Source organism: Vulpes lagopus, chromosome 7 (assembly GCF_018345385.1).
Source record: "Vulpes lagopus strain Blue_001 chromosome 7, ASM1834538v1, whole genome shotgun sequence".
Classification (NCBI taxonomy): domain Eukaryota; kingdom Metazoa; phylum Chordata; class Mammalia; order Carnivora; family Canidae; genus Vulpes; species Vulpes lagopus.
The window spans coordinates 53,087,149-53,104,117 of NC_054830.1; the positions used below are offsets into that span (position 1 = coordinate 53,087,149).

General features: G+C 48.6%; 1 protein-coding gene across 1 annotated transcript; it reads left to right on the forward strand.

Annotated features, from left to right (window-relative positions):
• Positions 1 to 5,563: 5,563 nt before the first annotated feature.
• On the forward strand, positions 5,564 to 15,915 carry MRPS25 (mitochondrial ribosomal protein S25). Its single transcript, XM_041764307.1, has 4 exons — positions 5,564 to 5,817; positions 10,981 to 11,087; positions 14,814 to 14,901; positions 15,548 to 15,915. Exons 1-4 carry the CDS (start codon positions 5,684 to 5,686, stop codon positions 15,738 to 15,740), a joined length of 522 nt encoding a protein of 173 aa, XP_041620241.1. The 5' UTR covers positions 5,564 to 5,683; the 3' UTR covers positions 15,741 to 15,915.
• Positions 15,916 to 16,969: the final 1,054 nt, after the last annotated feature.

Here is a 16,969-nt window from a genome sequence, read left to right on the forward strand (position 1 = left end):
CCCAGCTCCTATGTTAACTGTATGGCTAGAGCCTCTGGACAAAAGTCACTGGGCTCTTCATGGGGTAAATGTGGGTGCTGCTTCTGCCCTTATCCCCAGTTATTCCTGCAGTGTCGAGCCGATGAGTTGTTTCACACAAGAATAGCAAGACCTTTGGCTATCAACCTCATCTCATGCTCCAAGAAACCCGAGTCTCCAAGAGGTTGAGGAACCTTATGGCTGCCATTTGTGCCAGGCACTGTGCTACCTTTTCACATATTCCCCATCTAGCTCCACTGGCAGGCCTGCAAGGTAAATATTTACCTGGAAGATAAAGAGGTCGGGAGAGGTTAGCCTGCCCGGGAGACACACAGCCAGTCAGTGGTAGAATAAGGATTTAAAGGCTGGGCTGCCTGATTCACTTCGCCCTAAGTAGCAAGGATGGCTCATCTGGGTCAGGCACAGTGGGGGGCATTTTATCCATAGGAGGTGCCTTCTGTAGCCTTTAAGATCAAAACCTCTTCTGCCCGAAACTCTTCAGCATCCTAGGACAGTTTTTAAAATATTTGAAGCGGAGGTGGGGATGAGGTGAGGACATCACTCCACTTTAGAAAGGACTTCGGGTTTTGGCTCAGGCACACGAGGAGTTGGGAAGTTGTCACTCCTGCCCTCACAAGAGAAAGCTGGACAAACAAAATCAGTGACTCTCCTTGGAGCATCAGAGAGCTGAATGCAGGGGAGACTGCTGCCTTGAAATCTGGAGAGTCGGAGCAGAGACCTGCTCACCTATAGTGGAGCCAGAGCTGGCAGGAACAATGGCAGGATGCTCAGGCTGAGTGTGGACTAGTGTGGGAATGAGGGGGCCACAGGCCAAGGGACACCTCCAGGAACCCCACCTGGTTACAGCTAATTGCTGAGAAAGATTCCCTGGTGGCTCTAGCAGGGGTGGGGAAGAGTAATCTTTGTAAAATAAACCCTGAGCGTTCCCCAGGGGGAACAGACTACCAGGGTCTAATGCTACTCCGGGAAGGGCATTTCTCCCACGCCCACCCCGTCAAGCCTTTCCAGCTCATCTCACTTGATCTTAGCCAAAAGGCCGAGAAGCGATCCAGCTCATCTCAGTGAGGAAAAGGTAAAAGAAAACTTGTTTCGGGGATCCCTGGGTGACTCAGCGGTTTGGTGCCTGCCTTGGGCCCAGGCATGATCCTGGAGTCCCGGGATCAAATCCCACATCAGGCCCCCTGCATGGAGCCTGCTTCTCCCTCTGCCTGTGTCTCTCCCTCTCTCTCTCTCGGTCTCTCATGAATAAATAAAATCTTAAAAAAAAATAAAGTACTTTAGAAAAAAAAAACTTGTTTCTATACATTCCACGACTCACTTTTCTTTTTCTTTTAAAGATTTTTATTTATTTATTTATTAGAGACACGGCAGAGGGAGAAGTAGGCTCCATGCAGGGAGCCCGACGCAGGACTCGATCCTGGGTCTCCAGGATCACGCCCCGGGCTGAAGGCAGCGCTAAACTGCTAAGCCATCCAGGCTGCCCACACTTTTCTTTTTAAAGATTTACTTAAAAAAAAAAAAAATTTATTTTAGAGAGGAGGAGGGGCAAGGGAGGAGTCTTAAGCAGACTTCGCTCTGAGCCCCACATGGGGCTCCATCTCAAGACCCCAAGATCACGACCTGAGCCTAAACCAAGAGTTGGACACTTAAATGACTGTACCACCCAGGTGCCCCCCCCTCACACACTTTGACACTGTGTGGGGAGTTTTCCCGCACCAACCAGTTCTTTGACATCAGCTGGGTGTCCTACAAATTCACCTCTGTTCTGACACTATCTGGAGTTAGTGTCAGATCTCACACATTAAGGGCTCAGCCCCCAAGACTGCCCCTCACTTCAAATGCCCATCACAAGTATAAGTCTCTGGTACTTCTGACAGGCTATCCAGGTTCCCACAAATCTCTCCTTGGGTTTGATAATTTGCTATAATGGCTCGCTACATTACTGGTTAATTATAAAAGAATACAACTTAGAACAACCAAGATGGAAGACATGCATAGGGCAAGATATAGATAAGGGGCATAGAGCTGCCATGCCCTCTATGGGCACACCACTCTCTCTCCCCCATCACTGATGTGTTCATCCTCCTACAAGCTCTCCCCAATTCCTTTGATTAGGGTATTTTTTAATGGAGGTTTCATTATATAGGCACAGTTGATTAAAATCATTGGCCATTGGTGGTTAACTAAATCTCCAGTCCCTCTCCCCTCTCCAGAGGTCAGAGGTTAGGGGGCTGGGGCTAAAAGTTCTGAGTAATCCTCTGTGGCAACCAGTCCCTCATCCTTAGGGGTTTTCCAAAAGCTCCCTTATTTGCATTAATAGTATGGTTAAAAAGGTCTTATAACAAAAGATGCTCCATTCATCTTCATTCCTTCAGAGCTATTTCAGGAACAGGGACAAAACCAGATATTCTGACAAAAGACGCTCCATGGGGAGCCTGGCTGGCTCAGTCAGTGGAAGATGTGACTTTTTTTTTAAGATTTTATTTTTTATTCATGAGAGACACAGTGAGAGGTAGAGACCTAGACAGAGGGAGAAGCAAGTTCCCTGTGGGGAGCGTGATGCGGGACTCCATCCTAGGACCCAGGGATCATGACAGAGCCAAAGGCAGAGACTCAACCACTGAGCCACCCAGGTCCCCCAAGGATGTGACTCTTGATCTCAGGGTTATAAGTTCCAGCCCCACATTGGGTATAAAGATAACTTAAAAATAAAATCTTAAGGGGCACCTGGGTGGCTCAGTGGCTGAGCCTCTGCCTTTGGCTCAGGTCGTGATCCTGGGGTCCTGGGATCGAGTCCTGCATCGGGCTCCCTGTGAGGAGTCTACTTCTCCCTCTGCCTGTGTCTCTGCCTCTCTCTGTGTGTCTCTCAGGAATAAATAAATTTTTTTTAAAAGATGCTCATATTATCATTAAGGAAATTACAAGGCTTTCAGGAGTTCTGGCCAGGTGTCAGGAACAAAGACCAAATATATTTATTTCCTATTATAATATCACAGAGTGGGATTAAGAAATACTTACGAAGGTCACAGCCAAGGGACACATGCCCTCTAAATACTGAGATTTCATCAGAAGATTATAGAATGCTTCCCCTCCCCCACTCATTACCACCACGCCAACAGAGCTCCAGTGTAACAGTGGATTACAGCTGGAAGAGCTTCGAGGCACACACTCTGAGGAGTAACATCTAGGGAAAACCAGAGTCAAGAAGTGAAACAAAGACACTAGAGGTATCTGAAGCCTCTGGACCTACAGCTACAGCGAACATTAAACACAACTCAACTCCTAGCCAGATTAACATAGATCCTCATTCTAGAAGCTCATTAACCTCAATTCCCATGATCCAATAGTCAGTATCGTCTGGCCTTCAATAAAGAATTACAAGCATGCTAAAAGGCAAGAAAAAAAAAACCAGTTTGATAAGACACAGCAAGCATCAGAACCAGACTTCTATGACACAGATGTTGTCTGTGTCTGTGTCTGTATTGTCTTCTATGACACAGATGTTCAGACAGAAAATTTAAAATAACTGATTAATAAGGAGTGAATGGTAAAATAAATAGCATGCAAGAACGTATGGGTAATATAAGTAGAGATAGGAAAACGCTAAGAAATAGACAACAGGAAATGTTAAAAATCAAAAACACTAACAAATGAAGAATGCCTTTAATGGGCTCATGAGAATACTGGACACAACTGTGAAAGAATCAATAAGCTTGAAGATAGGTCTTTAGAAACTTCCCTAACTGAAATGCTAAGAGAAAAAAGAATGAAAAACAAACCTAGGACAAAACATCCAAAAACAATGTGACAATTTCAGAAGATGTAATATACATAACTGGAACACCAGGAAAAAAAAAAAAAAAAAGAAAGAATAGGGCAGCCGGGTGGCTCAGAGGTTTAGCGCCGCCTTCAGCCCAGGGCGTGACCCTGGAGACCAGGGATCGAGTCCCACATCGGGCTCCCTGCATGGAGCCTGCTTCTCCCTCTGCCTGTGTCTCTGCCTTTCTCTGTGTGTCTCTCATGAATTAAAAAAAAAAAAAAAAAAAAAAGAAGAAGAATAAATGGAGAAGAAATATGAGGTAACGATGGCCGAAAACATTCCAAAATTAATGACAGATTCAGGAAGCTCAGAGTAGGACCAATATCACGTAGGATAAATACCAAATATCTATACATAGGATTTTTTTTGTTTTAAGATTCATTTATTTTTTAGCTCCTGGGTGGCTCAGTGGTTAAGCATCTACCTTCAGCTCAGGTCATGATCTCATGGTCCTGGTATCGAGCCCCGTGTGGGGCTCCCTGCTCAGCGGGAAGTCTACTTCTCCCTCTCCCTCTGCCACTCCCCACCCCCCAACTCGTTCTCGCTCTCATAAATAAATAAAATCTATACAAAGATCATTTATTTGAGAGAAAGTGTGCGTGAGAGGAGGGGCAAAGGAAGAGGGATAATCTCAAGCAGAGTCCCTGCTGAGCACAGAGCTCCACTTAGGGATGGATCTGAGGACGCTGAGATCATGACCTTAGGGGAAACCAAGAGTCAGCCTTAACGAACTCCGCGACGGAAGCCCCATCCATATGTAGATGTATCTTATTCAAGCTGCATAAACCAAAGACAAAGAGAAAATCTTGAAAGAAGCCAGATTAAGAAATTATTTTACAGAGAAAACTAAGAGTTACGGCTACTTCTCAGGAACATGCAAGAAGAGAGGAGTAAAATCAAGTGTCGAAAGAAAACCCCTACCCACCTAGAATTCTGTATCTGGCAAAACTATTCTCCAAAACTGAAGGAGAAGTGAAAACTTTCCCAGATCCGTAAGCATACTTCGGAAATGCATCTCTTCTACCTTTTATTTCTGAAACAAATTGTAGTCCAGGGATCCCTGGGTGGCGCAGCGGTTTAGCGCCTGCCTTTGGCTCAAGGCGCGATCCTGGAGACCCGGGATTGAATCCCACGTCAGGCTCCCGGTGCATGGAGCCTGCTTCTCCCTCTGCCTGTGTCTCTCTTTCTCTGTGTGACTATCATAAATAATAAAAAAAAAAAATTCAAATTGTAGTCCAGGGTTGTTAGGTGGGTAAATCAGGAAAGGGGTCGTTTCCAAACTTGCCTTTCCGCCTCCCTTTTTCAAATCATTTATTGTGATAAGTGTTAGAAACTGCACCCTGGAAACATTATTTTTTTCTTTTCTTTTTTTTCCCCCCCTGCAAACATTTCATTTTGAATCCGGAGAAGCTGAGCGAGAGAAACGGGGTTACTTGACGCTGAAGCGCAAGTTAGTAGCCACTTGGCATCTGAACGCAGCTCTCCTGACTTATTTCCAACTGTCATTCTGTTGTCTGAGCTTGAGCCTAGTTAAATCTATCTTCCCTGGCGGTGCGGGGGGATGGGGAGAGGCGAATTTACGGAGTGCGAAAAGCAAACGATCTGGGAAGGTGTTCTAAATCCGCGCTCCGCCCCTAAGCCAACGCAAGCCGGGACTACAACTCCCAAACTGCTCCGCGGCGGGAGCGGAGGGAGGCGGCCCCGTGCGCCTGCGCGGTAAGCGGAGACCAGCCGGGAGGCGAAGCGGAGCTAGGGCCGCCGGGCCTGCGCCGTTCGCTGCTGCGGGGCCTCTCAGCCGCTGGGCCCGTCGCCGCCGCCGCCGCCATGCCCATGAAGGGCCGCTTCCCGATCCGCCGCACCCTGCGGTACCTGGGCCAGGGGGACGTGGTGTTCAAGGACTCCGTGAAGGTCATGACGGTGAACTACAACACGCACGGGGAGCTGGGCGAGGGCGCCAGGTCAGTCGCAGCCCTCGGAGGCCGCCCGGGGCCGCGCGGACCGGCCGTGCGCGCTGTAATGACGTGCTGGTGACGCTGAGCCCGGAGCTGCTCTGGGTGCGCCCGAGCCTGACGCGGGCCTCCTGAGTGGGTGCCGTTGGCCCCACTTCACAGACGAGGAGACTGAGGAGCAAGCAGCCTGCTCCAGGTTCCACAGCGAGAAGAGGACAGCAGGGCCACGCTGTGCCAGCCGCAGTCGCGACTGAGGTGGGGGCGCGGAGGGCAAGGGCCCGTCCCCGTCCCCCATCTCCCCTCCTCTCCCCTCCTCTCCCCCGGCGGGGGACCGGCCGACCGGGCGGACCCCGGGAGGCCGGAGCCTGGGAGCCTCCTCGACCCCCCGCTACCTGTGCCTGGCGGGCGAGCGGTGGTGGGGGGGGGAGGGCGGTGCTGCGGCGCACGCTCCGCCCTGGATGGAGCCGGGCGGGGGCCACAGACCCTGTCCAGGTGCCGGCTCCAATACCTGCTGGCTTGGGCCACTTGCGCCTCGTCATCGGCCCCCGCTGCGATGTACAGCGGCCCCCCCAGAGCCGCTGCGGGGATGCACTGAAGGAAGTGACGGCTGCTAGCCCTTCTGGGCCTTTTGTGCGCCTCGCGGCTCTTGAGTGTCGGTCGTGCATTGTCTCATGTGACGTTCACGGAAGCCGCATGGTTTTCCCCATCCTAGGGACGGAGAGACTCAGAGCTGGTAGGTAACTTGCTTGCCAAGGTACCACGCTGGCTGGTGAGTGGTGGTGAGTGGCAGCGGCGAGCCTGCTTCTCCACGGCAGGGCGCATCCCCCTTACAGTCGCTTATGTCAGCTGTGCAGCCCCGGGCTCACCCCGCCCCGCCTTCCCCACCTTAAACTCCATGAGGTGGTTTTTCTGCCTGGAGCGGAGCGGGAACTCCTCCAATGGAAGCTTAGAAATGTTTGAATAGAACCTTGGGCAGGAGCGGGGCTTTGGGTCTTGGAGGTGTCCAGTGTAAACTTACAGAGTGCCTAGTGACCGCTTGGCCCGGTGCTGTGAGCTGGGAATTCCGCAGTGCCTCATCCTTCAGAAGCTTTGGGACTGTGTGTATGGGGTGGATCAAAGTGGGGCGGGGGGAGTGCTTCCAGTAGGGTAAGGCCCCCCATGGTGGGGTGGCTTTGCTGTACAGCTGTTCAGGATAGCTGGGAGCTGCCTCCAAGCCACTTGTCCACGGGTGAAGCCAAGACCTTGTACCTGCTTGAATAGGATCAGCTGGGCTGAGGGCTTCTGGAAGACCTGGGGTGAATGGGCACTCAGATGCTCCTTCCTAACCCACTGTGCATCCCATTGATTCACACTGGGAGTCCGCAGAGGCTAGGCAGTACCAGGAAGGCGGGAGGCAGTCTGGATGGGGCCCGCTCCAGTTGGAAAACGGGCACTATCAGGAGGGGCCATTCACCGCTTGGCTACAGCTTAGTTATGTGGGCTCCATGGAGAATTTCTGACTTGTCAAGAAGCCAGAAATTCAGATTTTTATATAGATCTCTGGTTTTTAAATGAGCAGTCTATCAAAATAGGCCTGCAGGCCTTATCCTTGGATGTTCACATACTTTAATTAGGAGCCATGCAGCCATTCTGAGCTTCATTGTTCTGAATGGTAAAGGCTTGCCTGTCCCACATATGTGTGCCCTTAGGGATTTCGTGCCCTTGGGTTGGAGTCTACCTGACTTGCTCTTTCCAGCCCCACAGGCCTTTGCTTGTTCATGTGCCCTTGGCATTTCAACTGTCCCTCCCTGGATTGCCTCCATTCCAAGTGCCAGTATACAACCCTAGGCCAGCCATACTCTTGGGTGTCTGCTGGGTGTGTGGGGAGCTGCCTTCATGCCTGAGGGCCAAGTCCCTGCTCACCTCTGCCAGATATTCTTGCCCTTCAGGTGCAATAAGAAAAGTAATAGCTGCTAGCACTTATTGAGTACTGTGTCCAGCCTGAGTCTTAGGATCTAGATGAATTTGGTAACTTGATAGTGACAGAAGAGTGTGGTTGAAGTCCAACGGCACATAGCCCTCGTTCTTTCATTTACTGGTTGTGTGACCTAGGGCAGTTTACTTCCCTTTTCTGACCTGTTTGCTTAGTTATAAAACCCCACCCTGCAGGGTCGTTGTGAGGCTTCAGGTGTTAAAATGCCAAACAAGATGTCTGGCCATGTACAGCAGGTGCTCAACTAAAGGTTACCTACCATTATCAACTTTCTTCCCAGACTTCAAGAACCATTTACAAATTCCTCTCCAGGGGCACCTGAGTGGCTCATTTGGTTAAGCATTGGACTCTTCGTTTTGGCTTACGTCATGAGATGGAGCCCCACATTGGGCTTTGGGCTTCCCACTCAGTGGGGAGTCTAGAGATTCTCTCTCCCTCCCCACAGTGCACTCTTTCTAAAATAAATCTTTAAAAACAAAATACAAACAAAAATTCCACAGGAATTTTGGGTGTGGGCAGTTCCAGCATGGATATGCCCTGGTTTCTTTTTCCGATGTTGGGATTGTCTGTTGTGGGGTGGGAATTGAGCAGAGATGTTGTAAGCCCAAGAAGGTAAATGCAGCTTTGGAGCTTCCAACCTTTTTTTTAAAAAATATTTATTTATTTATTTATGATAGGCATAGAGAGAAAGAGAGGCAGAGATTCAGGAGGAGGGAGAAGCAGGCTGCATGCCGGGAGCCTGACGCGGAACTCGATCCCGGGACTCCAGGATCGCGCCCTGGGCCAAAGGCAGGCGCCAAACCGCTGAGCCACCCAGGGATCCCCCTTGTGTACTGTCATGATCAGCAAGGCTTATAGTAGGACTTTACCTCCATTCCTCCCCTAGAGGCAACAACTTTTACAACTCTAACCATTTTATTAGAGTTTCCCTTACATAGTTAAATACCATACTTAGAGAGCTGTTTCTTCATTTTCTAGCTTTAGGCTTTATCTGTGGACTTGTCACTATGGGAGATGAGAATTCAGCTCTTTCCCCACCGTTGGCATTCCCTAAACCAGCCCATGCATATTATTACTCAGCTCTTCATCCTCCCAGTATGGTCGTTTCAGAATTTTGATTAGAACAGTATTCAGTGTTTAATTAATACAACTTTGCGAACACTATACACAGTTGAACCAACTACAGTAGTATGGTTATTTTTCCTTTTTGTTCTTGCAAAGCCTTTTGTTTTCCCTGGAGTTAAGAAATTGTCCTTGCTTCTTTTTTGTTTCACTTGCAGATTCTGCCGCAGTTAAGGAAGTTTCCCCAAGTAAATGGTCACACAGTTGCCTTCTGTTGATTATTAATTTCATCTTCTTAAAAGTGAATTACAAAAAAAAAAGTGAATTACAATCCACTATGGACTTTTTGTCCTGCATTGGCAGCATCTTGGCATAAACATTGAGGCACCGAGCAGTAACTTGTCCACTCAGACAGCTGAGAAGTAGTAAACCTAGATGATTAGGTTTCTGTCCCATGTATCACTCGCACCTCTCTGTCATCTGACGTGTGGGGCAGGATAGCAGCAGGAAGGAGAAGGCACATTTAAATTAGGATCATTTGGGAAACCTTTAATTAAGGGACTATTTACAGAAGTATGGGCAAAGGTGGGGAAAAGAAACCATAAGGAACAGTGCAAGACCTCAGGGCTAGGTTGAAGTGAGAGGGAGAGGGCTGCCTAATAGGAGCTTGGGACTCTGCCTTTTCTTTCCAGTCTTGCCAGCGCTCACTGTTGGCCAAACCCAACATGAAGTCAGAGGTCAGGGAAGCCCGGTCCATGTATGTTAGCCCTTGAGGATGGAAAGCAGATGGAGAGGGATCCAGATATTTGGCTGTGTCCTAATTAGTCCTCTCAAAGGATGTTTGTTGTTTCTGTTCCTTTGCTGTAACAAATAATGTCTTTGCATTCAAGTATGAAAATACCTAAAAGCAGTGAAATCACTAAGTCAAGATCTATGCTTTTTAAATTTTGCTAGCTCCAAATTGATCTCCAAAGAGGTTTAAACCAATTCTTAGGTGTTTCTTGCTTTCGGTAACTTGTTTTTTTGTTTTGTTTTTAATCTTCAGCAATTTAACAGGTGGAAAGGGATCCTATTTTAACTAACATGACTATTGGGAAGGTATTGAGAATCTATTCATAAGATGATAGGCTATTTGGGTTTCTGCCTATTTGTGGCTTTTGTTGTTGAATTGTAAATCTTATTTTTAAAAATTTTACTTATTTATTTATTCATTTTAAAGAGTGTGTGTGTGCCAGTGAGTGTGCCTCATATGAGCTGAAATCAAGAGTTGGGCAGTTAATTGACTGAGCCACAGGATGGCTCTGTCACTCCTGGTTTGTAAATCTTATTAATAATGTGTAAAACTTTATCAAAGGAATTGGCCTTTTGTTTAATGTTTTACAAACATTTTTCTTTTGGTTTGGCAACTGTTGATTTTGTTTCTGGTAAATTTTGCCATATAGAAGTTTTAAGGTGATCCTATTTATCTGTGTTTTAAGCCTAAGTTTAGGGTTTCCCTGCTCATAGATTGTAAAAATACTCTCTGGATTTGGTTTCATTTATTTTTAAATTATGGTACAATTTACATGAAGTGCACAGCTGTAAGTATACAGCTTGATTAGCCTCTGCTTATGAATGAATACATCTGTCTAACCACACAAACTCTGGGACATCTTATAGTTTTATGTTTATATTTAATTTGCTAGGTGAGTTTTTGGTTAGTGTGCAGTGTGAGGTAGGGATACAGATGATACAGATGTCTTTTACCTCAAGTGACAAACCATAAGTCCTGACACCCACTGTTCAGAGAATATACTAATAAATTCCTGACCGATCCTTTTCTCTGCTTTTTTGTGGGGCAGGTTCCCCTGAGGATCGGATGAAAGTTCTTCACATTCTCCCTCAAAAAATACAGTGGGCAGCCTGGGTGGCTCAGCGGTTTAGCGCCGCCTTCAGCCCAGGGTGTGATCCTGGGGTCCCAGGATCGAGTCCCATGTCGGGCTCCCTGCATGGAGCCTGCTTCTCCCTCTGCCTGTGTCTCTGCCTCTCTCTCTGTGTCTCTCATGAATAAATAAATAAAATCTTAAAAAAAAAATACACAGGTGTACAGCATTTCAAGTCAACTGTGTTTCACAGGTTTGATTTCTTCCCTTTTGCAGGAAATTTGTGTTTTTCAACATACCTCAGATCCAGTACAAAAATCCTTGGGTACAGATCATGATGTTTAAGAACATGACGCCGTCCCCCTTCCTGCGGTTCTATCTGGGTGAGTGTGGCCTCTGCACAGGCCAAGAGGGTCTTTCCTCCTATCTCTTCCTCCCACCATAGTGCTTGAGGGATCTGAGATATGGGCTCTTGTAAACATCCCTCATTTCCATCATTGACTTTGGACCATAGCATACAGTGGCCACTGAGGTTTGGACTCTTCCCTCGTTGCTCCAGCCTCATCTCCTGTTGCCCCCACATCTTTTATGTGCCTCATACTGTACATCTGGTTTTTCCAAATTCCCTTGCCACAGTTTGCTTTGATGCCTTTGCTCATGCTGGTCCGTCTGCTGGAAATCCTCCAGCAGTTCCTCCAGCTTATTGATTTATTTTTAAAATCTTTCGGAGACTCCACTTGGGCACCACTACCTTTAGGAAGCCCTTTTTGCACCCTTACATTGGCCCTTCCATATCTCCTCCAGCTGCCCTGTCAGGGCAGGCCACATCCTCTTGAGCAGCGTGTGTATCTGTGTGTGTCTTCTCTTGGCTGCTCACTTACACAATGCTCTCCTGTTCCCATGAGGAGCTGAGTGAATGTTTGTTCGGTTATACTGGGCTCAGTGCCTGGAAGTCAGACCAGATGTTTGGCCCAGCTCTCTACTCAGTCATTCTGACCCTGAGCGAGTAATATTCCCTGTGCTTTATTCTCAGGTGAAGGTCCAACACCCGCCTTACATGGTTACAAGAACCATCTGAAGTGTAGTTGGGAAATGCTTTAGGGAGCAGAATGCTACTGCTCTTAAATTCATTCAGCAAATAGATATGGGTGTCTGCTGGGCCATGCACTGTGCCTGGGGTGTCAGGGAGCCGGAGAGGACAAGGTCTCTGCCCTCATAGAGATGATATCCTAGCAGGCGGAGACAGAAGACAAGAAACTTACCCATTCAGTGTCAGGGGACAAGTGCTATGAAGGAAAACTAGAGTGAGGTTAGGTGGCTGGAGAGAATAGTGGTGCTGTAGCAGTTTTGTGTATGTATTTTGTGTTTGCTTTTAAAAAATTAATATCAGGGACCCCTGGGTGGCTCAGTGGTTGAGCGTCTGCCTTCGGCTCAGGTCATGATCCCGGGGGTCCTGGGATCAAGTCCTGCATCAGGCTCCCCAGGGGGAGCCTGCTTCTCCCTCTGCCTGTGTTTCTGCCTCTGTATGTGTGTGTCTCTCATGAATAAATAAATATTCTTTAAAAAATAAAAAAATAAATAATGAATTTCATTGAGGTATAATTTGCCCATAATAAAATACCCTGGTCTTTTGAACATAAATTAATGAGTTCTGACATTTGTTACGTACCCGTGTTCCCACTTTTTAAGTGATGATTCGGAGCATTTCTATTACTCCAGAAAGTCCCCTTGTGCTGCTTTCCAGGGAATTCTCCCTTCCCCCAGAGGCACCCACTGTTCGGACTTTTCCTCTTTTTTTTGTTTTTAAAGATTTTATTTATTTATTCATGAGAAACAGAGAGAGAGGCAGAGACACAGGCAGGGGAGAAGCAGGCTCCATGCAGGGAGCCCGAAGTGGGACTTGATCCCAGAACTCTAGGAATGGGCCTGCGCCATGGCGGCGCTAAATCGCTGGGCCACTCGGGCTGCCCGAGGACTTTTCCACTGTTCCAAACTTCGTGTAAATAGAGTTTCACAGTGTCTGTTCTTCTGTGTCTGGCTGTTGCTCCGCATGTTTTTGAGAGTCATCTGTCACGTGCATCGGTAGTTGATTTCATTTTTTGTGCCAAGGGCTGTTCCCCTGTAGGAACATTCACCCATATTGGGTTTTTGTTAAATAAATGCCAAGACAGAGTTAGAAGTAGATTTGTTGGCGATAAAGAGAGTTGGGAAGGCAGGGAAAGTCTTCAGATGGCAGAGCATGTCAGCCATCTCTGGAAGGAGCAGAAGGGGGAGGTCTGGATAGGAGGTGCCACAGATGGTGGCACAGGCCTGAGCCAGGTCAGGGCCACCCAGCAGGATGTTCCCGCAGCGCGTGGGGCAGGAGTGGCTGGTGGCCGGGTCCTGGGCAGCCAGCCTGTGGGCTCGCTGCTCCCCATGTGGGCCCGCTGCTCCCCATGTGGGCCTCCATGGCGGTGGGGGGCCGTTTCTAGTTTTTACAATGTTGAATGTGTTTTATGACTACTGTGAAAAATATTTAAAAAACAAGTCATTTTCCAGGTGTTTGGTTACAAGTCTATAGAAGCCCAGTGGATTTTAGTGTGTGGGCCTTGTGTCTTGCAGCCTTCCTAATAAAGCCACTTATGACTTCTAGTAGGTTTTCTTTTCTAAATTCCTTAGGATTTTCAACATACACAGTCATTCCATCTGCAAATACAGTTTTACTTCTTTCCAATCTTTTTCTTTCCTTTTCTGTGTATTCATTGGCTAACGTGGCTGTAATATTTCGCATTTTTACCAGCTATATTAGGAAAGTTCCGGTTACTCTGCACCCTACCATTGGCGCTTGTATTACACATTTAAAAATTTTTCAGCCAGTCCAGTATCTCCTTGTGGTTTTAGTTTGCATTTTCTTTCTTTTTTTAATTTTTTAAAAGATTTTATTTGACAGAGCATGAGCAGGGGGAGGGGTAGAGGGAGAAGGAGAAGCAGACTCCCCTCTGAGCAGGGACCCTAACGTGGGGTTCAATCTCAGGACCTTGGGGTCATGACTTGAGCTGAAGACAGCCGTCAAACTGACTGAGTTGCCCATCCATGTGCCCCTTAATTTGCATTTTCTTAATGACTAATGGAAGAATATCTTTTCATGTGCTTATTATTAACTGTTGTAATTTTTGTTTTTAAATGTTTATTCAAATATTTTGTATTTTTAGTTGGATTGTCTTAAGGAGTTGTGAGAGTTCTTTATATAGTCAAGATACAAGTCCTTTATTAGATATATGTGTTATATTTTCTCCCAGTCTATGGCTTTTAGTACCCTTTTTTTAAAAAAAGTTTATTTTTAAACTTTATTTTTAAACTTTTAAAAGCAAAGTTTATTTATTTATTTATTTGGGTTTTTTTTTTTTTTTTCAAAGTTTATTTATTTTTAAGGCTCCACCCAGTGTGGTGCGCAAAATCATGACCCCAAGGATCGGGAATTGGATGTTCCACTGACTGAACCAGCCAGGTACCCTAGCTTTTAGGATCTTCTGAAATAGAAGTTTTAAACTGATGAATTTTATTTATTACATTGCTTCTTTAATGGACCATGTTTTTGATGTCATACCTAAAAAATCTTTGCCAAGGAGGCTAGGAAGACTTTTTATGTTCTCTTCTAAAAATTATATAGAGGTTTTTTATACATTTAGGTCTTTGATCCATTTTCAGGTTTTGTTCTTTTCTTTTTTGTTTTCCTTTTTCTTTTTAATTTAATTTTTTTTAAAGATCTTCTTTATTCATTAGAGACATAGAGGCAGAGATACAGGCAGAGGGAGAAGCAGGCTCCATGCAGGGAGCCTGATGTGGGATTTGATCCTGGGACCCCAGGATCACGCCCTGGGCCGAAGGCAGATGCTCAACTGCTGAGCCACCCAGGCGTCCTGATAGTATGCTTTTGCATGTACCTCAAATTTGCTCATGTTCAGAGAAATATGGAAAGGAGGGGTAGCATTATGGGTTCTGTAGGCAAACATATTTATCTTACTGTTCAAACACTGAGTCACTAAAGGCAAACTGGTCACCGCCCTTTGAGGCTGAAGAGCCGCTGCATCCTCAGCCACTTTCTGTCCCCTTCCGTTTCCCATTTCCAGATTCTGGGGAGCAGGTCCTTGTGGATGTGGAGACCAAGAGCAACAAGGAGATTGTGGAGCACATCAAAAAAATCTTGGGGAAGAACAAGTGAGTTGCTGGGCCTGACCTGGAGGGGGGTGAATGTCTCAACTCCGAGGGAAGGAGGTAGAAGGGCACTGGGGGCACACGCCAGCCGAGCCCAGAGCACAGCTCCATCCAGCCTTGCTGCTCCCCACGCCGCCAGCTGTGTGACAGTAAGTCAGTGAGCCTGGAGCCTGGAGCTGGGAGAGCTCTGCTGCCCTGGGCTGTGCACTGGGCCCCACAGGAAGCTGAGGTGCTATAGAAATTGGGGCGGTTGCAGCCACCAGTCCTTGAGACATTCCTGGGAGCTGCTATCTAACCCTGGGATGTGTTGGGATCCAGCCTTTCTCCACGTGGATGGGAAGCCAAGAAAGTGCCTCTTGGAGGAAGCGCACAGAGGCCTTCACAGGCCCCTTCCTCCTGCCTGCAGCTGTGCTGAGGCCAGCCTGCTTTCCTGCTTCCCCGTTGAGCTGGGAGGCCTGTGGAGAGGGGGGGGGCCTAGGCTTTGGGGTTGAGGAGGGGTGGGGAGGCGGGAGGCACAGCGGAGCCAGGCCTTCCGGCCACCAGGGGTGCATGTGGTGGCCACCAGGGGTGCATGTGGCGAGAAGTGCACACCAGGTAGAGGCTCTCAGTGGAGTTCCCACACCTCGCTGCTGACTGTGCTCTTTGGCAGGGAAACCCTGGAAGAGGAGGAGCAGGAGAAAAAGCAGCTTTCTCACCCAGCCCACTTCGGGCCCCGAAAGTACTGCCTGCGGGAGTGTATCTGCGAGGTGGAGGGTCAGGTCCCCTGCCCGGGCCTGTTGCCGTTACCCAAGGAGCTGACCGGGAAGTACAAAGCAATGCTGAAGGCCAGCACCCAGGACTGAGGCCCAGGCCACACCCTGGGAGGGTGTCCCTGGAGGGACTCTGAAAAATCTGTGCCATAAGACCGTCCCCTTCACACCTGTGTGCAGCGACACAAGAGGGTCGGGGAGGATCTGCAGTGGAGCTGCTAGACGTGGGCTCTGCTCTGTCAGGCAATAAAATGCTTCCTGGTCTCCAGCACTGGCGTGAACCTGGTCTGACACACAGGAGAAAGGCCCGCGTGGGGATGGGGATGGCAGTCCAGGGCCACAGCCTGCTGACATCCCCTGTTGGTCCTGCCGCCCTTTCCTGGTCTCCGTTGGCTTTGATTCTTCTTCCAGGCCCTGCTCAGGAGAGTCTGGAGCCGCTATGCTTGGCCTGCTAGGACCTGACTGGAGCTACATGGTTGGCAGTGTGCCAGCCACCTCCACTCGGGCTCCATGGGCTTTTTCAGAAATCCCAGGGTAAGCCTCTGCGAGTGCTCCCCATTTACGCTGAAGCCAGCCAACTTTCCTCCGAGAGGCCTGGCTGCAGGCGTGCCAGCAGTGCCAGCGGTGCTGGGGGCCCTGGTGACAGGCACAGGTGGGGAGGCGGCTGCGGGGCCCATTCACAGGTGGGTTTGCAGCCTGCGGGGGTGGGGAAGACAGAGGGTGCTGGCTGGCCGAGACTTTGGGGCTCTGCTTTGCAGGCTGGTGTTGGAGGCTGCCTAGGTCTGCCCTCCTGCTCATTCAGGCCTTACTTTGTAAGGTTTGGAAGACAGGTGATGGCTTACCGGGCGTCCGCCTCATTCTTTCCTCACGGGACACGGACCATACTGTCACTGAGTGATGCTGGTTACCTCAAGGCTTAGCTGGTCAGAAGTGAAGGTCCGGCTGGGCCCGGGAGCTGTTGAGGCGGACACGGAGACTGCCCTGGGACACGGCAGCTGGCCACTTGTGGCCGGCAGGAGCCAGGGGAGCCGGGAGGTAGCCTGCATGGGAAGTGGTGCGGAACCAGCAGGTTTTAGAGAAATGTTGGGGATCAGCCCATTATGTTGGGAGGGATCGGGCTCCTCTTACACTTGATGCCCAGGTTGTGGTTTACTGTGATTTTGTGCCAGCCTGGGGCTCAGGGGGATGGCTGGTGGGGCTGGGTGGGGTGGCGGGCAGGGTTCCGGGATGGCTGCAGGCTCACTAGGGTGGTGTCTGATGGCAGGTCCGCACCACGGGGCACCCTCCATTCAAACCCTTCCTGTCTTTCTAGTAATCCCACC